The sequence below is a fragment of the Osmia lignaria genome, chromosome 5, assembly GCF_051020975.1.
Source record: "Osmia lignaria lignaria isolate PbOS001 chromosome 5, iyOsmLign1, whole genome shotgun sequence".
NCBI classification, from domain to species: Eukaryota; Metazoa; Arthropoda; class Insecta; order Hymenoptera; family Megachilidae; genus Osmia; species Osmia lignaria.
The window spans coordinates 7270536-7292211 of NC_135036.1; the positions used below are offsets into that span (position 1 = coordinate 7270536).

Below are 21676 nucleotides of genomic sequence, written 5' to 3' on the forward strand. Positions count from 1 at the left end.
CGGTATCGCCGTTGAAAAATAACTGAATGATTTCCATGAAACTATCGCGAGGGTGTCGTTCCCATCGCTAATAGGAACTCGTTCCACCTTGAACGGTGTCTTCCGTGTGCATAACTGTCGCGAGCCGGTGTGTTACGCTTGAGAAACGAGCCAACTATTTCAACCGGTGATTATTACGTGGAACTATTCAGGCGGGAGTTTAAAATGACGGAAACCGTGGCAGAGATATATGTACCGGCTAGCGAAATCGTTGAACGAAACCAGACTGAGAGCGTAAAACGTTCGAGCGGATTGATTAATTCATTTTTAATTGCGGACAGAACGTCCTAACGGGTTCGACGTCGGATATTGCACGTGCTGTTGCGAGCAATTAAGAAACGCATGGATAATTCTATGTAGACGTTGAAGCAGTGGGGCAACCATAATTGGCCAATGGGAAGTCGGTACAATTTTTTTTTTTCATTCCATTAATATCATGATAGTATTAAATCTAATTTTCTTCTTTATTGATTCCCAACAATATTTTTTGAAATTATCTAAAATATCAAATAAAAGAGGGTCAACTGACCTTTCTGATTTTTGACCCCCCACCCCAATAAAGAATGTTTTTAAAAAAATGTAAAACAAGTTCAGAGATATATTATAAAGTGAAATAAATTAAATTTATTCGAATTGTATTATCATTGGAATTTCTTGGGAATCTATTAAAAATAATCAAGGAAATACAATCAGCAAATTTAAAAAATGTATCAATATTAATGTTAGAAAATTAGATGTATCTTTTCCGCTTTCCGGTATCCGTTACTTAATTTGTTTTAAACGGTTCGTTACACTACGCCAACTAATATACACTCGTTGATTGGTTCATATATGGTATTTTTTCATACTAATTGCTTGTTTGTATCTAATTATTTCATTACTGCTTTTCGACTGTTTCATTTAATTTGCTCTGTTCAACGGTACCTGTATCTAATTCAAGTTCCATTGTTTCATAATTGCAATTTATTAATTAATCCTTCAAATCCGACTAAAATTTCTATTTCTATTTCTGTTTCTATTAGAATGCCCGATTCATAATAGAAGTAAGTCGGACATTATAAAACATAGAATGAATCTTAGGAATTTCCAAAAAATTGTAATAAATATAATTTGTCAGGAACGTAACGATTCATTGGAAATCCACGGTTCGCAGCCGCAACAGAAGTACGTTCTTTCATCTCGACTGCAGTACCAGAAAACAGTTTCTTCGTCATGGTCCGCGGACCAGAAACGAAAGAAGTCAGTTGGTTAGCTCGAACAGCACGATACTTTTCCAGCTGAACAGCTGTCATCGAGCAAGAGAGTATCGTGAAACGCCTACGCAGCGATCGCTGACCGCACAATGGTGTAAAATAATGGAAATAATACGACACGCTCGGCGCGTTGGGGACCGGACTTCACGTCGACGTGCACAGAGAATAATTCAGACTTTCACAGCTTTACGTGAATAGGAACCCGGTGAATTATAAACTATCAGCTTGTTCGATAAATAATGGAGATTTTCGACTAGGAAAAATTAGAAATATTTCAATATCAGACACATTTGAATATCGATAGAATTCGAATGATACGAAGCATTCAAATTTTCGATTACGAACATGTACTTCGTTAAATTTCAAACATTCGTACGCAAGTATCTTTCATTTCACTTCGGTAACAATTTCTGTCGCTTTCGACTGGTAGAAAAGAACAGTTCTTGGGAAATAAAATTGCAAATGATCGTTGAAATGTAGCAAACGTTCTAAGCCCGGTGTGTCCCACTTTCCAAAGTAGAAACTCCTGTTACTTCCTATTATGCATTAATCTTCGAACGTGAAAAAAAAAGCGCGAAACGGAGATTTCATGGCAATAGAATTATATATGCTTTACGACATGATATTGATTGATAAACGAATAAAAACAAATGAAATGCTCATTTTAATTCACTTTCCATCGGTTATCACGATTGTTGACATTTACGTTGGATAGAAGGTGCGCTTTCTAACACTGGTTTCCCGCAATGTGAACCAATGCTCGTTTTAGAAAATTATTACGTGCCGTTGCAGTTATGTAAACAATGCCAGAAATCATTCGTTAGGAAATTAAAAGTTGATGCGAAACGTTACACGTGATACGATCGAAATCTTATTGATTATCGTACGAAACAATTGCCATCGTGAAGATTTCTTATTTATCGCGTGTGTACAAATTGTTCATGAATTATTTCTCCATAGAACAGTTTAATTAAGTACCATACACGATTTTACAATTGTACATTGCACATTTGTATAATCACTGTTTGCAAACATTATGCTTAAAATTAATTATTGTTCTCCTTAATTAAAATGTCCTATTTACCATTTTTTCAAGATACTTGAAAATATTTAGAAATATTTAAAATATTAATATGCAACAAGTGCTAATAATAATATTCTCTTAGAACAGACGAATTCATCGACTTCCTAGTCTCCCAGCTACGATGTGAAAAACTACCTTTCACGTAGCGATGTTACGTTGTTACGACACCAGTTTTATTCGTAGCATCGCGTTTGGGAACGAGCTGAGCGTCTTTACAATACCGTTTGAATTCTCCTGTTCGCTGGAAAGTGGCAGTCACGGAAGCTTCCTAGTGTAATACGTTTATCAGATGTTATTGTCGATTATTCATGGGCTTGGGAACCAGCTGGCAAGAAAATATTTCTTACGAAAAGATGCCAGCCGCGAAAGTTCTGGTTACGTGTGAAGCCTCTGTTGCGATCCCCGGGTCATTGCTTCGTTCAAATTTCAAATATTTTATAGGCATAGGAAACAGGAAGAAAGTCTACGTTTCTGTACAAGAAATAAGTATAAATAATGAAATCCAAAAATTAAAATAAAAGACTTAGAATTTAATAAAAATGAAATGAATAAGAAAAATTCCTTTAAGTGCCATATAGAATGGACAGGAAGTAGGATCTCTAATAAAAATATAAATTATTAATTAAATAAGGCATAAGAAATATTTAAATCTATGAACAGTAAGAAAAGGTATCCACTGTTCTAAAGAAAAAGATCTTTCAGCGAAAGAAAAATAATTAATAATTAATCCGCTTATAGAAAATGCCTATTTTAATTTGTTACGAGATTTCTAACATCGTATTTGAGCTCACGAAATCTCTGATTCCACGGTTGGCACGGTTTCATCCGTGAAAAGCAACAACCTTGTCCGTTTTACGCAATACAACCGTAATCGCGCGGGCAAGAAGCATGAAATCACGATCGACCGATTAACTAAGCAGCTTTATTACGAGTAATTAATTCGTTTCGAAGGTAACGGCGTGCGTCCATACGAGTTCGGTTACTCGAAGGGAACGTCGTAAAAGAAGAACCAAGAAACGAGGTGAATCGAGGCATATAACGAGTCATCGAGCTTATTCCGAGCTTAAATTTCTTGAAAAATGGATTATGAATAAATTAGATACGAACAGTTAAATCAAACTAGTTGTAAAATTGATGTAATATTTAAAATATTCGACAGGTGAAAAAATTTACATGGTAAAAAAGAGGGTACAAAGAAGTGATAACACGAGACTCCTTTGGTTACCACTTTCTCGAGAAATGGCACCGCCCTGTACACGCAAGGTCCATTTGCAAAAACCATTAATTCCCAATGATCACGCGTGCACGTAACGAGCAACACGAACGGACCACGTAATACCGAGGGAAAAGTCTTGCGAACGTAAAGAGAAGCGGCAATTTGCCCGTGCTGATCGTTATTTATTACACCGGAGGAGTAGCACGAAATTTACATGAAACCGGTGAAAAAAGAAAAAGATGAAGGCTACCCTTACGCAAGTGAACGTTGAACAGTGGTCAGGAATCGGTCGTTTAAGTAGACAGGTTGACATAATTTATCATCTATACTAATAAATTAATTTCGCTGCGGAAGAACAATGAGAAACGTGTGCTGCAGGCAGAAAATTTGTGACGATGATGTAACTAACATTTTAATTTAAGGAAAGGCCTGTCCATCACCTTCTTATTATTTCAGAATTCTACGATTCTGGGGTTCTAAAATTCTAAGATTTTGAAGTTGTAAAATTCTAAGATTCTATAGCTCTAAAATTTTAAGATTCTAAGATTCTGAAGTTCTAAAATTCTAAGATTCTCAGGTTTTAAAATTTTAAGATTCTGTGGTTTTAAAATTCTAAGATTTTGAAGTTCTAAAATTCTAAAATTCTGAGGTTCTAAAATTCTAAGATTCTGAAGTTCTAAAATTCTAAAACTCTAAAATTCTGAAACTCCGGGAACTTTAAAATTCTGTGTACCTGGCCCATCCCAAAAAGGATCCTAGTCACGCCAACTAGTTGATCATTCAGATTCTCTAAGAACTAACAAAAATATCCCGTTGCTTGAAAATTAAATTAATTCTCTCTGAAAACACCATCAATTACATGCTGATGCACACGAGGAGAGTGCGTTCGATGCGTATAAAACGAAAAGGAAGCCAGGTTACGCAACGTGAAAGTCTTTGACTGGAATTTATTCTTACTTCCAGCTTGCCCTGACCTCCGAGATAATGAGAGTGATCTAAATAATCCGGATCATGGTATGTGTTTGGCAACGTTCGCGGACCTAATGAGTATCGGTATACCCTGATTTCTTTTCATTTCGATTAGCATACGACCACGTTCCTCCTTGCATAATTCTGGCTAACGTAATTGGTTACTTTCAGCACACGTGTGTGAATGAAAGGTTAAAAGGATACAATGGTATTGGTGATATTCAACTTGTACTTACATTGTTCAGATTGACTAATTAATTTTCTTGTTATTCGTATTTTTGGTACGAATACCGCTACAGATTTAAACAACTTTCGTTTCCATAATCTCCGGATAAATTTCCATAGCATCTTAGATTCGTGATCCGAGTAGACTGAGAAACTAAAAGAAATAAATAAATAAAAGAAAGGGGAGTCTTCGTTTCGCCCATGGGCCGAAACTCCTAAGAAGAGACACGACTCTCGAGTGCATTGTTCACGACGTTCACGGGATGCAGGTTAATCGAATATTAATGATGAAACAATACCAAGCAACCGTAATAGAACGAGTTTCGTTACATTAATGTATATCGTCGTATCAGAACCTTTCCATATCCGGCCATCGCGTTTGAGTAACGGATCCCAACATGATGTGTGTCGAATACGATTCAATATTACCGCTTAACATCCACTCTTCCGTGAATAAATTAATTTTTTCCCATCGAGTGGTACGATGAAATAAAATGATTGTCTTGAAATAAATCAAACAAGACTAGGATCGCGTAATGAAAAATAAGGTGTATCACTTTTATTAACGATTTACGGAATGCACACGTGATTCTTCCGATAATTTATAGCCGAATGTAAAGATCCTGCGGTTGTCCCTTGCTCACGGTACAATGGTCCAGCGTATAAATCGCTGAATCGATTTGCGAGTGGTTTACATCGTATTTCAGCCATCTTGAATTGATTTACAGCTAGTACTAATGCGCGAGTACCAATGATTGTTCCGTCCTTTCCGCGAAACGTCCTTTCCGCGAATGTATTAACGTGGGTGTTTTATCGTCTATACAACGTGTCCGGTTTTATGAGCAACACCGCTTCAGCTCTGGATAGATTAAATTACAATCTCGTTCTCCAAAGACAAACAGGCTGTTCGACACTTAACGGTACGTAATAAATTTCGAAGGAAGAACTTTTCATTGCACGCGAACATTTCATCGACGAGTCCCGATGTCGTTCGTTGATTGTCAACTACGAGCTGCCGCAATAAAACGTTTCTTGAAAATAATATTTACGAGATTTTTCTTTACATTTCTCCAATCATTAGGGAATAATTGAATTTTCGCGCTTCTAATACAGAGTTTCAGATTAGGTTATCTTATGTTAGGTTGGGTTTGCATTTCGAATGTAGTGGGGATTGGCTGACCCCCACAACAAGTAGGATAATTTTTATTTAGTCAATCAAAAAAGAAAACAGAGAAAGTTGATTGAAAGGGTTAAAAGTTAAGACACCAAGATAAACTTAGCTTTGTTCATTTATCTGTTCACGTAGCTCGGCTCGATCGTAACGAAACTAGGTCGAATTGACATTGATTTCGTAAAAAAGTTATTAGCTGGCAAAAGGGGGCTTGGTTTAATGCTGGCGCGGACGCGAGTTTATGAAAGGCTGGTTTTTCCTCGGGAACTGGGACGCTGTTTCCACGGTGCAACGGTAACGTTTGTCACGTTCGTATCAGAATGAACCGAGTACACGTTAACGAACCACCGTACGACCAAACGAGCCGTGGAATGACGTTGCATCGGGTCTGACACAGATGCCATTGCTTGCGTGTACTTGCACGAGAAAGCGAAAATCATTGAAACCGGCCCAAAGATAACTGGATCTTTCATACGACGATGAATTTGCAAGTTCATGGGACATTAGGAATTTTAATTTAAAATATCCAATTAAATCCTTCATGAATGAAACAACTAAGTAGAAGAATGTTTCAATTTGTATTTACATTTGTTGCAGGTTGGTTCTCCGTTGTTTCGAACAACAGTGGTACCGGAAGCGCCAGGGTGTACAGGAGAGTGGGAGCTTTGGTCCGAGCTGGTGTTCCGGCGTTTCTGCTCGCGAAACCCCTTCGAGCTTACACGCTGACGCACTCGAAGATGGGTAAGTTAAACAAGTTTCAATCGCGCGATATATTGTCCATGTTGCCTCACGAATGACACGTAATTGCACGTTTCATAAGGGAAACTGTTATATCCTTTCGCTCATTAAGAAGTTAGTCACTTAGTTACAAGAAATTGTGAGGCAAGGAACGGCTGCGACATGAATATGCGATAATATAATATAATGAACAGCTATAAAGTATAGTTGTTCATTTACGATATTGTGGACGTTTTCAATGCGATCATCAGGTATCTGCAATTTTCTAAGATCGCAGTGAAAATGATGTTTTTGCTCGTCACTTCGCTTGTACTAATCCAGCGGATTCGTTAATTGCATCTTGTGCAAATTGCAAAGTACCGAATGAGTACTTTTAAGATGGCCAGATGGAAAGGAATTTTTGCCTAGATATTTTACCCAGATTTCGAAAACATTTTGTACGCGTCAATCGTCTAGGACGTGACAGTGCATCCGGACCCATGGGTGCATGGTGCACACAGAGGACCGCGTGCACTCACGCACAGTCCACGCTTCGGATTATTCCCTTGAGTGCAGCCACTGGCCGTGACACGAATGTCAATGTGTCTGTTAATACGAGTGTATGGCGGGCTTGTTCGTGCGTTTAAACGTAGGCGAGGAGCACGTAACGTTACAGGCATGCGGCCCGGTGAAAGCCGCTGGGGTTCTTACGATACACACGCTGTTATGCCATTATGCACAGTAACGATTATGGTCGCGCGAAACAAGGGTTCTATAGACACTATAGTGTCCCTCCTTGAGACGTCATCGAAATTTCCTGGCAGATTACTAAGAACTCTAGAACTCTAGAACTTCAGAACTCTAGAACTCCAGAATTCTAGAACTTGGAATCCTAGAACTTTAAAATCCTAGAACCCTAGAATTCTAGAACTCCAGAATCCTAGAACTTTAGAATCCTAGAACCCTAGAACTCTAAAACTCCAGAATTCTAGAACTTTAGAATCCTAGAACCCTAGAACTCTAAAACTCCAGAATTCTAGAACTTCAGAACTCTAGAACTCCAGAAATCGAGAACTTGGAATCCTAGAACCCTAGAACTCTAAACCTCCAGAATTCTAGAACTTTAGAATCCTAGAACCCCAGTACTGTAAAACTCTAGAATTCTGGAACTTTAAAATCCTAGAACTCTAAAACTCCAGAGCTCCAGAACTCTAGAACTCCACAACTCCAGAACTCTGGCAATCAAAAACTCGGGAACTCGAGAATTCTAAATCTCTTTGGACCTAGCCCACCCCCAAAAAGAATTTTAGTCACCCCAACGAGTTGGTCCTTTATTGTTATACATAGTTTAATTAACAAGATTCTAAAGACAGTCTAAAATTTTTTGTTTCAGAAAACGGTAATTTGAGAGCTCATTACACGAAGACAACGGTGCGCGCAGGGGAAGTACTCCGGTTGGCCGCAGTTTTTCAGGACACCCGAAGGGCGCCGGTCTCCAGCGGCATTTCCGGTGTCGTTAGCGGCGTCCCGGAAGGGAAGAGTTCAAGGTCATCGGAACGAGATCAGTACGCTCAATGCTTAGATTCCCACGGGCACGAACTGTTCGCGCCACTTTCGGCGAGAGGAGAATTCTATGCTACCTGTCAAAGCGGAAGCCTCGATACCGGAAGCGACGCTGTATTGTACAGAGTCCATCAGCTCGCGAGAAGGGATCTCCCACTTAGGGTAATAAATCTATATTTTTGTAATTAAATGACCCAAGTGAAGAAATGCTAAATACTTTGAGTCACCAATTCTGAAATATCGAACACAATTATAATTGACGTAGATCTAATTAAAAAATGAATCAAATCTTATTAATAGGTGAGATTAGTAGCCGGCCCTTTGCCGATACCGTTGCCACGAGATTACAGCGGACTAATGCAACTGGAGGGTGCAACCAGGGGTCCCATAGTCCTAGGGTGCGCGGTACCTTTATTGCCCGAGAGACCTTTACCAAATTCTACCGTTCCTGAACTTCTGGAGTTAGTTGCCACGGGACCAACAGCCCCCCGAGTGAAAAGGGCACGACTAGGCTGCCCTTCCGAAGCACGGTTACTGGCGTCGCCCAAAATGCAGCGGTTACTTTCAGCTTGCAGGTAAAAATTAATTTAATTCAAACGATGCTTTTATAACAACTACATAACCAAATTAATTATATTTATACACTCTTATATTTTTTTAATATTTACAAACGAAAATTGTTCTTTTCGATTACAGGAGAGCCCTGGACCAGAGGGCAACCGAACCACGCGTGGCGCCACCGAAACCAACCTCCACCAGTGGCCAGTTAAAGGAACTTCATTTAAAGGAAATCAAGTCGAAACCGGACGCGAAACCGATCCTCCAAAGCTTGAAAGAGGGCTTGGAACACATCAAAAGAACCACCATCAGGGATCGGAGTAACAGTCGTGCGAGTAGCAACAACCACAGCTTCCTCGACCGGATATCGAGGATAGCTCAAGGTGGCAGGAGCAGGAATCCGGCGAAGAAGTCAGCCTCCTTCACGTTTGCCGTCCGCCCGGAAATCGGCATGAGGACGGAAAGATACGCGAGTTTAGAATCGGAAACGAATTTACTGCAGGGCTCTCCTTCCTCGAGGCAACAAGTTCAACGATCGGTTTCCACCAGTGTACTGGAGGTTCAGACTCAACAGGACTTAGATCCTCCGTATTCCAAGGTTAGAGACAGCCTAACTCCGTTACCATCCATTCCGCCGTCGAAAACGGAGGAAATTTACGCTGAAATCTGTGAACCGACGAACGTTGGCCCTCCCGAAGAGAAACCTCCGCCCGGTGGAAAGGACGGTATCGTGGACAAAGACAAGGGTTACGTGAAATTAGCTTTGTCGCAGTCCGAGCTTTCCGACGCGAACACCTTCGACGATGAGGAAGGAATTTATAACACGGTTTGTTGATCGTCGTTTCGTTTTAAGAATAAAAATTGTGCCGAATGATGGATTAATTTGTACAGAAAGATGGTCATCAACGTCCTCGTTAACGCGACGAAGGTTAACATCGAAAACGGTCGAGGGAAATTCATTGATAGAGATAACGCGCGACTTCCTGGCTAGACCTGGAAGAACCGTTCCCGTAGAAACGGCGCTGCGCGGCACCGACGGGATTTACAACGCCATTTGCCGAAGAAATTATCCTCCCCATGTCTTTTTCTACCCTTTTCCCGCACGGTGTTCTCCGCGGGGAACCGGGCGAAAGATTTACAAGGCTGTTGACCGGGGAAAATGATCGCGTAATTACGGTCCCGTGCGTGCACGGCGGATGTAGCGGGTCTCGACGGGACGCTCGGCGACTTCCGGTACCCGAGGAATCTGTGCTGCGGACGATCGATATTATTAGCCTTGTCCAATGACCCGTATTCGATCGCGACAATAAGATTCACCTTTCGTCAATCTAATTTAATAATTAGAAGAAGATTGAAAAATTTAATTTTTTAAAAATCTACCATGTAAATTATTTCGATCGTAGACTAAGGGAGGATTATAAAATATAATAAATGATTTTTGTAAATTTGTTGCTAACCTGTAGTGCAATGGCTGAAGGATACTTCAAGCATTTTGTACATTTGTTAATACTCCGCGTACTGGTTGTGAAAGCCCGCGAGGGGAGGTTTGTAATTTTCTTACTGTATAGTTATTACTTGGAAATACAATCATTTGCAGTTAACTGGTGTAGAAATTTATTTGTAAATACTGAAAATACCCTGTATGCGTCTATAATAAACGAATTCCGAGGGCAAAGCAGGATGGAACTACCTTTCGGCCGAGAAACCGCCGACGGAATGTAAACGACCCTAATTTCTGGGAACAGGAAATTACCGGTGTCCTTGGAAAGTCTAGGTCGTCGAAATTGCTCAGGCCAAGGGATAAATCATGACGGTTGCCTCTGACGATTAATCTATTAACTCGTTACACGGTGCGGGGGCTGATTCCCTCTCGTTCGTGCAACGATCGCCGAAGTTCGCGTGACGATACGGCCGATCGCTCGTTAAACACGCGATTACATGCATCGAAACGCTTCGAGGAAACTGGAAAGCTGTGTTTGCGAGATGCAACCGCGATTACGAAGGGCAAACAGAAAAATCGTGGAACGGGCGAAGGGGTTAAGGAGGGAGCAGGCAGAACAGGATCCTGTCACGCTCAAAAATCCCTGAGAGGCATAATCTTCTCGACCATTTTCGAACCTTCTTATTATTCTTCTACGGGTTGTCTATGAGAACGGTCTGTGATGATTTTTAGACTCGAGCGAAGGCATTGCATGATGGAAATGGAGAGTGAATTATTTTGCATACTGCACGATTATGCAATTTCCATGCTAAGTTTAATCTTCTCTCAGGGGTGTACAAATTTTCAGTGCAAAATGTAAAGAAAATACCTCATAATATCCTAAGGGTTGAAATTTAAAAATTCTAACACCTGACACTGTCAATAAATCTAAGAATCCTAATTACTTCAATGCTAGATATAAAATAAAAGATGATTATTAGCCTGGGGTGTGTTTACAACCCTACACACAGAAAAGATTAGAAGGTATTCAAACATTTTGTTATGAGACTATTCTTAGCCATACGTGCAAGTACATATCTACTTTGTCAAACGGCAACACTAATCATTCAAGGGTTAAATACAACACGTTCTGTGCAACATAATTGCAGTTACAAAAATGCATAACCAACGGACCTGTTCTAGCAACTTGGTTCGCGTGCTTTCACATGGTTGCTAGATTTTTCCCTCTACGAAAACATTTTCAACTTTTCTCGGTGCAAACACGAGGATACTCTCCGGAGGAAAGAGAGCCGTTCGTGTTCCTTACATTCCAGACGATATGTCATTGTCGCCAGGCGTTATGAACGCGTGCTATCCCGGCGTGTAATGCACGCGCGCGTGCGCGCGTCTCCGCCGCTCCACGTGCTTTTATTTCCATTAGGATCGTTATAAATCAGCTTTGCTCCACGATACGCACCTCACCGCACGTACTCGCGGCATTCTTGACGGTATGTCACTGTCGCGTAACATCATGATCTTAATGCGTCCGCCGGCCTAGGACGCGTGCGTCTTTACGCTTTGTGACTCGCGCGAGCGCCACGTTGCGCAAGCACCTACACGGTATACGTGATCCTACGCGCACGATCAGTTCCTGGATCCTGCAGAGAACTGACGATTTTAAATAACAAATCAAAACTACCAGTTGCATTAGAATTTTTTAAAAAATCACATTTTGGGGGGCATTTATATTGGGGACTCTAATTTCTAATTTAATCCTAATTAACATTATATCTTTCTGTGACATAAGTAAAATCTATTTGGTATGAAAATTTAATTGATAAAAGCTCTTTGAATTATTAATATAAATTTTTTTTAATTAGAACAGAAATTTAATTTTTCACGTCTGAGAAATTAACACAATATTAATACTATTTAAAATTTTTTCACAGTGATAAGAAATTAGAAAAAAGAATAGCCAAGTCGTCTAGGTGTTTGATTAACAGCGAAGAGTAAAGTTGGCAAAGTCCCATTTCGAAGATTCCTCCGATCGACGGTAACAATAACGATATACAGGAGTGTCGCGTTCGACGGCAGAAGGAAAGATGAATATCTGATATGGGAATCCGCTTCGTGTGAACGCGGGCATCTCGCGTGTATGTACGTATGCGCAACAAAGCCGCATTGAAAACGAGCCGCAACGCGGCATTGTAAACCGATGCAAATCGCGAAACAACGAGGAACATACAGCGTCTCTCGGACGAGCAAATAGGAAATGGAACTTTCTTGTTCTCAAGCGTGGCCCGACCATTTTCCGAGATCGAACGCCGATAAACGCGTCGAACGAATGTGAAATGATCGAAGTACACCGAGCTTTTTTCCAAATTTCTTTCGGAATTCCCTTAGAACGATTTCTCCAATAAATAAAAGAAAATTTCTTACGCAACGATGGTACCTCGGCGTCTGTAGACACCTGTTCGATGGTATCTGACGAGTGATTAGACACGTTGCTGCTGGGAACGACGTGCAAAAGGAATTTCACTTTTGTTAACAACCGTTGGTACATGAGGAAAGCCTTGCTTGTTTTATTCGGGAAATAATGTAGCACTCTGTTTATCCGTTATGGATCTGCTTAATTACTGAAATTACCGAGCTCTTATTACCCTGGAACTTGCCAAGTATCGCTCCAATTGCATGGTGTACGTTACACACTTTATGGCACAATTGAAATGGAAGGTAAAAGTAAATAAGATATGAGATAAAAATTGTCTGTGTGAAACTTGAAGTTCTTGAAATATCGAAGAAGAGAGTAGTTAAATATTATTCACCAACATTGACTGTCGTATTTTCCATTAAAAAGAAATTGTCTTCGAAAACTTCAATCGCAAACGCTATCTAATATATTCAAGTACTAAGTATAATTTATTTGACGTATAACGATTTCAGACTTCCTTATTTCCATGCAGTGGAAATCAATAATCTTCCATGACAGTTTCTAAACATCTCGTTAATCAATGTGTCATGGGGAAGAGTGTAGGAAAGCATAGAGAATGCAAATCGCGTATTGACCTACAACCGCAAGTGAAACGAGACTTGCCCTTTGTTTAGTGAACCGTGAGCGAAGCCGATTTCGCCTGCGACCACAATTGAAATGATCGCAAATGAAGCGACGCGATTTTCTCTTTGACTACTCAATTTTACCAAAAGGATTGCCAAATAATTGCTAAACAGAGATACTAAAACAGCGTGAAAGATTCGAAGTTTCAACATGGGCATCTAAAAAATTATTTTATAAAAAAGGATTGCAAATCATTGGTGGTTATGTACCCTAATAGTTGGATACTTTGGTCCAGTGCTAAAGTGCATCCAGTGCATTCACTTGCACCAGTTCAAAGTGCATCCAGTGCACTCACTTGCATCATTTTCAATGCATCCTCAGAGGCTAGCTTTAATGATAATGAAACATCGGAAATGCTCCTAACTGAAGGTAATTAATATCCAGAAATCTGAAAATTAAGATTACCTTAAGGCTAAGGTGAAAAGAATAACCAGAATTGTCACCGAGTTGAATGAGTCGTTTCGAATAAATATTAGGCAGGTAAGAAATACACGTGTAATGTCAAGAAGATGTTTCCTTTTTTTGTTTTCAAAAATCACCTGACAAAAAGATCTACACGAGGGAACGAGTGACTGTCAATAAATTACACGGTCATAGGTTATCGAGCGGCCAGATTATGCAGATGAACAGGCCCGATAAGAAGTCCTTTCTTCAGGTTTTTTCCGCCGATCCAGTCGGCTGGAACATCGCGCGAAGGCTTCGAATACCTTTCGACGATTATTATCGCGGCCCGCGTCATGTATCACGTCATAGTACACGCTGATAGCGGCGTGTGCATTTGCCCAGGAGGATGCTACCTTCCGATACGAGGACCCGGCCTTGTACGCCTCCTGTACCAGCTCGTCCGCCAGAGAGAGCCTATCATATCGACGGTTTCGAATAAAAGCAACGAGACAAACGGGTCGTTGTTCGATGCTACGGAGAAAGTTTCATAAATCTGCGAGCTGAAGGCCTGGCCTCAAGAGGTCCTTGCTGTGGGAGGACCAGGCTGAATGCCGTGGAGGAAAGTGAGAGTAAGGTTCTTGAAGAGGAACCAGTCTCATCCTCAACTGGCTACGTCTGGTTGCGTTAAAATCGAGGATCGATTAAAGATACCCATTTAACAGAGTGCCTAACCATCAAGGTACTCAACTATCAGGATATTTAACTTTCGAGGTACTCAACTATTAAGGTTTTTGACTATCAAGGTATTCAACTATCAAGGTACTCGACTATCAGGGCATTCAATGATTAAAATATTTAACTAACAAGTTATGAGTGCCTAACTATTAGGCCACCCATTTATTAAAATATTTAACTATTAGAGTATTTGACTATCAAGGTATCCAACGATCAAGATATCCAACTACCAAGTTATGCGTGCCCACCTATTAGACCATCCATTTGTCAAAGTACCCAACTACAAAGGTACTCAATTATCAGGATATTTAATTACCAAGGTACTCAACTACCAGGCTACTTAATTAGCCTACCTGTTAAATAACTTTGCTAAATTCTTAATTTGAATGCTCGAACAGTATAATATAATTTTAATGAAAATTTCTGAATAGCATAATCAGTAATCAATTTCTGATTGAGAAAATCGTTGAAATTAAAATAATCCTTTACAACGCACCGTAACAAACACTTTTAATCAACGATCAAACGAAAGCAAAAGGTAGCGAATCTTTAACAATACAGCTCCATCAAGTAACGAAGAAATGATTGGTGTTGGCGTTCATCAAAGCATCGGATGAGTTGCAATACCGACCGGCTTAACGATTCTGTAAGGCTACCACTATTTGTCGAATTAAATCACGTTAATCCATTCGTGATTCTACGATCGAATTGCAGCACGGTAGTTTCGATCCAAGACCAGATCCTCAGATCCCCTCGAACACTCGTTAAGAACATTCCGCGACCAGCCTAGACTCCTCTGTCCCTTCAACCGGTAAGCCTGGATACGATCTGGGCTCGAACTGTATAATAGTTAGACGGTAGGTAGTTCGAGTGCGATCTCGCACAATGCAACCGTGATTTGTCGACTTTCGACGAGATCGATGCTGCTACGTGCAATCAACCCATCCTACCATCTCCTCTACATCGATTTAAAAATCCTTCGCTGCTAATTAAAGGCGGAGAAACTCGTGCAAGGTGGTTGAAATACGAGGTATCTTTAAAGAGTACATCAAAGAGTTTCGAAAAATACTATGGATGATTCAGTGTCTCGATAATTTTCTTTTTCATCGAACAACGACAAATTATCGGAAGGGTGAATTCTTGGACGAAGCAATGGTAAATTGTTCCACTAAGAACTTGGAATCAGCTGGTGGTTTGTGACACCGGTAGATCCCGCCTTTTCGCGATTTTCTGTACGATAGTTTTAGGTGCGCCGACCTGATAGTAAGTCGACAAATCGCACGGCTATTGTGATATTCTTGTCAAACTACCGTTCGTGGGTTTTCGTTGAAACGCCTGGAATGGGACAGTTGGGCGTTCGGTTGTAACTTTGGCAGATAAGATCTGGCTGCCCGTTACCATATGGACGGTTCGTGGAGAAATTTTTCTTCGCTCCCAGCTATTTTAGTAGCCCCGGGAGATTGTTGCAGTTTCGAACTTCGAAGTGGGTGTTAATGGAACTCGTATTTCTTTTTTCTTTCCTTCCATCAATTGCCGTTTGCCAAATCAAAGAAGTCGCGCGCCGATCTACCCCCTTAAAGTTCTCTCAACAAGACGTTCAAGCGCACCTTATTCCGTGCTATCGGACTGAAACGGCGGTAGAGCTAGCTATTTTACTGCTTCTAATTACCAGCGAGCTGAAGATTACTGTAATCGAGTCCGCGGTGAATTTATTCCGTAGCGAAGCGTTTTCAGTGAACCTCCGAGGAGCTTTTCCCTCGTAGATGAAGCATTTAACCGAGGGCGGTGCTCGGATAATTTGTCTCTTATGATGAATAGCGGCGAAACGAGGTTTGTACGTTTATGAGAAGCTACCGGTCGAGACTGTTTGCTAATGCTGGTAAAATTAGTGTCATTTGTTCGGCGAAATTAATGTCCTGCATTCAGACGGTTCTCGTTTAACTGCCACTTTATCTTTGGATTAATAGGGATGCGCTTAAATGGGCAACGGTTTTTGAAAACCACATTCTACCATGCAATACTCGTTAATATATTCCAGGAGGACTTTACTGAGACCATATTTGTAATTTAAAGGAGCCAATATTTTGCTTCGAATAGAAATTAATCAGATAACACTGATAGAGGAATTTTGGATAATTATTTAAGGATATATGATATATAGAAATGAAGAAAAATCTAGCAAGATTCATGTTCGAAGGAAGGAGGGTATAAATTCAGTTCGGCAGGATGGTGTCGTACAGACCCTGTTCTATCTCACCTCGAAAACCTTTTTTCTCCCCTCGTAAGTTTGTGCTCGGATACGAACAGTTGGGGGCTGGCGATAGTGGCATGCCCAGTCGATAGACTACAACCGTGAAACTATCAATAAGTTTGCATCTGACAAGAAAAGGAATCGGAAAGGGCTTTACATCAGCAAAGCCCATAAAGCCACCCACGGCGAACAATATTTTAGTACGGTAGCAATGCGCGAAACCGGCTCCAACATCAGTGCTGCGCTACGCAATCGGCCAACCATCCGACTCTCGATCGAGCAACGGCCGATTGTCACCAATTATCAGATTGACCGGCCGACCGAGTTATACGCCAATAAATACGCATTCCCAAATATTTTATACACCTTCCCTCCGCGCTGCATACAAATATTGCGCGCTCGAATAACGAATGAACACGAACGCCTGGTTGGTATTCGATTATGCGATCTACCGGTGATTCTGACGAGCGTCCGAGTTGGTCAAACATTATCAAGGATTTTGTAAGGAATAAATTTTCTTCGGTTATTTCTTACAAATTCGACGATTTATAAACCCGAGGATCGCTTTTCCCATCCTTCGGTCGCGTTCCTGAGTCTCCCTCCGCGAGGTAATTGCGCGCGCGAGGCTAGGGGGCAACAAAGTTGCCGGGAGTCGGTTACCGAGCGTTCATAACGAGTCCCCGAAGGAATTTCACCTCGTTCCACATCGTACGCGAGCGAGGTTAGGTCAGGGAGTCGATTAATCCGGTGATCGTAAAAAAAAAGTCGATTTCCTAGAAGCGCGTCCACGACCCCGGCCGAGCATCCCTGGTGTACACGAATAAAACGGGCGTGTAGGGTATAAATTATTTAAGAAACTCTATCGCGGCATCGCGTAATGACCGATCATAAATTACACGGGGCGAAAATACGGGCGTCCGTGTAAAAAATCTCGAGAGCCATGCCAACCGGACGCAGGACCGATATTCCTTTTGCCTAATCGCGCGAGGTCGTTTATCATCGACCGCCATTGCAAGACGGATAAAACAGATATTTGCTTGTCACGTTTCTTTGCTCGCGCGATTCGCTTGTCACGTGAGACTGTCACTATCCAGTGTCGTAGACATTCTACTCGGTTCAATGAGTACACGCGTGTGAGTACATTCGATACACGTGACTTGCGGTTAGCTCCAATTAATTTTCATCTCTCTACACTGACGTCTCTTATCGTCCCCCTGACGTTTGCGTCACTCGTATGGGTTCCTGTTCCGTTACTTCGATTCCGCGTGGTTATGAGGGTTTTTAAACAGCAAAGAGTAATTAGATAATCTCTTGGTGGAAAATGTGATTAAGATTTCTGGAGATCAGGATTATCAAACCTTAGAAATCCCCCCTTCAGAAATTGAAATTTATTGTAACTAAAATTAAGTCTAATCCTAAAGGAAAAGGTCAACAGTAAAAAAAAATAGTAAGAGGAAGGGGTCCAGAGCTGCAACCCCCCATAGACCTCCCTTTAATTTAATCCTCCACACTGACGTGACTAAGATTTTCGTCTAAGTAAGATAAGATTTTAAGTCTAGATAAAATTTTACAGAGGGAGAGCCAAGTCCACCCTGTTAGCACCCCTTTCCAATAAAAAAATGACTCAATCGAAATTCCCAATTCCAAAGATCTCCTCATTCATTTCCAAGAAGGCAGAAGATCGATAGTTTACAACTCACTCTCGATCTCCATCGTTTACAAACAACTCAATTAAACTTAATTACTACGAGTAATCGTTTCAACCGTGCCGCGACACGAATCATCTCTTTACGTACTGCGCCGTGTATGTACGCTAATTATTCCCTGACACGCCGAATAACGATAATTTCAAGGAGAGACAGGCCGACAAAGATGGCCAGAGGAATTCTATCGGGGATGCTTTTATGATCCTCGTACACGGTTTACAAGTACGCTTTGCCACTGTAATAATAGGCTCGAGAGAAAGAGAAGGAACAAGGAGTCCGGTAACCGTGTTAAGCTTCACTTGCTACAACATTTCAGCCTTTTAACGACTGCCGATCGTAAAACGCGACATTTTATGAAAACGATATTAACAGGCAGCCGTTTGACCGGCTGATATCTAACGAGACTACATTACGGATACACGCTGCCCGGTGTTCCCTCGTCGCGCTTTGTTAATTAGTGGTCGTTGATTCGAGGCAATAATTGGTAGACGAGCTGTCCTCTTATTTTCCGCTCTGATACTCTCGCGATTTATAATTGAGTGACTCGAGGAACAGAGTAGCTTAGAAATTAGCCATTTTCAAATGGTCCCGAAATAAAATAAGAAGCGCAAAAGAAGAACTCTTTCGAATTTCCGCAATTGGAATTCCTCTAGCAACTGCTGGTAGCCTCTCCTTTTTTAAACCGACAAGTTTCCACCAAAGTGGAAATCTCGTCAGTTCGCGTCCCACTTTCTAACGATTTATCGAATCGAGCAGTGATCTTTACCGGATCGATCGCGTAATTTCGTAGCCGTCGTCCTCGATTAACCCCGTTCCTCGTCACCGTTTGAAAATATCTTCCTCTCAACTGTAATCCACGTCGTCGTGAAATCTTTTTCATAAATCCGTGCAACCCAGCAGCTCGAAAGTTGCAACCAGGAAACCAACGATTCTCCTGCGATTACCGGTAAATCTTGCAAGTTCAGCAAAGAAACTCGCATTTTCTTAACACGATTTCACGCGTGGTGGCTAGCAGATCGTTCTATTAGTTACTGTCGCAGAAATTAACGACGGATATATACGTCGTATATCAAAGAGGATCGGCGACGAAGAGGGAAAATGTGGCAACCCAACGACCAAAAGGACGAGCTTTAATTATGATTAACTCGACGTCGCATTAACAAGTAGCAATCCGTTTGACTCTTAACGCTCGTGAAACGTACACCACGAAACGTACTGATGAAGTCGGCGACCTACGGTTACACGAAGGGGTTCGTAGGTCACGCCAGTTAGACAGTTATCTAGCTACGTTCAATTATACTTCATTACGTTCGATCGAAGCTACGGTCTTCATCAGCGTGCCCCTTTATCGGGTCGTTAGCGACGTTGCGCTTGATGTCCCTTCAATTTAACACGCCTCCTGCCTTCCCCGTTTAACGGTTCCGCCATATTCTTTTCCCTCGGCCATGAAGCAGATAAGTTTATCCTACCGGCAGATCGATCCTACGATAACGATTCTACTTTTACAGATCACGAATCGACTATTTATCGAAAAACCAACTTTCATTTATCGAAGGTTAATTAGAAATGAAATTAGAAAGCTGTTAATCGTTCGTTTGACAACTGATCGGGTTACAACATAATTGTGATACTATTCCGTTATACGTTCGATAGGAAAAACGTTGCTCGATGCTGTCCATCAACGGCAGGGAGAATGCAACAAGGTTGCAGGTGTTGGCATAATACGCTGCATCAGTTGATAGGCTATAGTTGTAGATCCTTATTAAAAGTCTAGGAAGTTGTTACGTCATCGAACCCGCAGGTCATCCCTATTATAGCGGAATTTCACTGGCGAGATTGCAGTCTAACCGATCCACCGACGATCGCTCACAATGTTTATTAACTCCGTTATATTGTCACGGTTTGAATGGTGACGAGGATCCTTATCGGTCCTGCCTTTTGTGCTGAAGATAATACTAATGAAGGGGAGATATTAAAATGACTGCGCTAATGGAGCTTCTTCTATCGGGCTGAAGAATAATCGATACGATTTCTAATTAAAATTCATGGAATAATTCACTGTCCAAGGTGATATTAATTTATTCGATATAAAGATGGAATATTATGTTGAATTTTTCATAGATACGTTCGTCAGAAGAGGCAGGTTGAGAGCACCGGTGTACTATCCCTATAACCGCGTGTTCCTCTTTGGTCAGGATCGGTAAACCGACTTCGAGGTCGTCAATGGACCTTAGTCCTTCGGCAGACGATTTATCAGAGTTGAAAGATCAGCCAGGTGAGCAACGTACGGTGCGATCATAGACACGAACACGTATCGCGTGGATAATGCTGTACTCGGCCACGATGGCTTAACAACGCAATTTATCAAGGACTGCTTTCATCCGAGCGATTCTACGTAGCAATTAACATGTCCACCGCGGGAACATCGTATTTTAAAGGTTTACGCCGCCGACACGCCCATACAAAATTCACCAACCTTCGTGGCACATCCTCCGCCGACGATGCGGACTGTCCGACGTGATTTATGGGCCTGGTACCGATGACAACAATCGAGTACCATCGGACCATACTATTGTTAGATAAATCGGAGATAAGCTAGATGGAATATAAATTCCGGTTTATCGAATTTTTTCAAAAATACGGAAAATCATAAATTTTCAATTATAGAAGCTTATTTTTAAGGGGAATTGTTGTTTGATGAATTTTAAGAAATAATTGTACAGAAATTATTTTGTTAAGAATTACCATCTAAGATTTTTAAATAATTTTATAATGAAGGGATGTTAGTGATATAACCAGATTAAATAAGAGAGGAAATTTCAATTTCTAATTATTATTCATTTCCATAGAAGGTTATTTTTATTGGGAATCCTTATCTGATGAATTTTAATTAATAATCCCATAGAAATTATTTCGCCAAGATTTCATATTTAAGAATTTTAAATAATTTTCGAATAATTTTATAATGAAAGGATGTTCGTGATATAACCGGATTAAATAAGAGAGGAACTTACGAAAGAATTTTCGCCGAGCAAAGGGGAAAAATGAAGTTTCACGAGTGGTATACCTGCACCGCAAAAGGATCACGAGGATCTCCGGCTATTGGCATCAGGATCAAAGCGGCACTTAGGGTTAATCGAGAAACGCTTTTTCGTGGCAACGGTGCCGGACGATGTTCCCCGATAACTCCGATGCCATTGAAATCCAGCCAGGCCGCGTCTCGAATAAACCGATACACTCTGTTTCATGCCGGACGAGGCAATCCTCTCT

The 21676-nt window shown here is 41.1% G+C and overlaps 1 protein-coding gene and 1 long non-coding RNA gene across 3 annotated transcripts in view; one reads left to right on the plus strand and one right to left on the minus strand.

Moving 5' to 3' along the window:
• LOC117605068 (uncharacterized) overlaps nucleotides 1-10624 on the plus strand; it is a 34010-nt gene extending 23386 nt beyond the window's left edge. Inside the window, exons 3-6 of one of the 2 annotated variants that reach the window (XM_034325902.2) lie at nucleotides 6555-6698; nucleotides 8068-8399; nucleotides 8538-8812; nucleotides 8934-10623. In XM_034325902.2, the coding sequence (XP_034181793.2) occupies nucleotides 6555-6698; nucleotides 8068-8399; nucleotides 8538-8812; nucleotides 8934-9630 (1448 nt within the window). In that variant the 3' untranslated portion in view covers nucleotides 9631-10623. Of the gene's footprint in view, nucleotides 1-6554; nucleotides 6699-8067; nucleotides 8400-8537; nucleotides 8813-8933 lie in introns of both variants that reach the window. The other variant, XM_034325903.2, reaches the window with a different exon arrangement.
• LOC117605071 (uncharacterized) overlaps nucleotides 1-21676 on the minus strand; it is a 129825-nt gene that overhangs the window by 56725 nt on the left and 51424 nt on the right. The gene's annotated exons all lie outside the window — the stretch shown is intronic.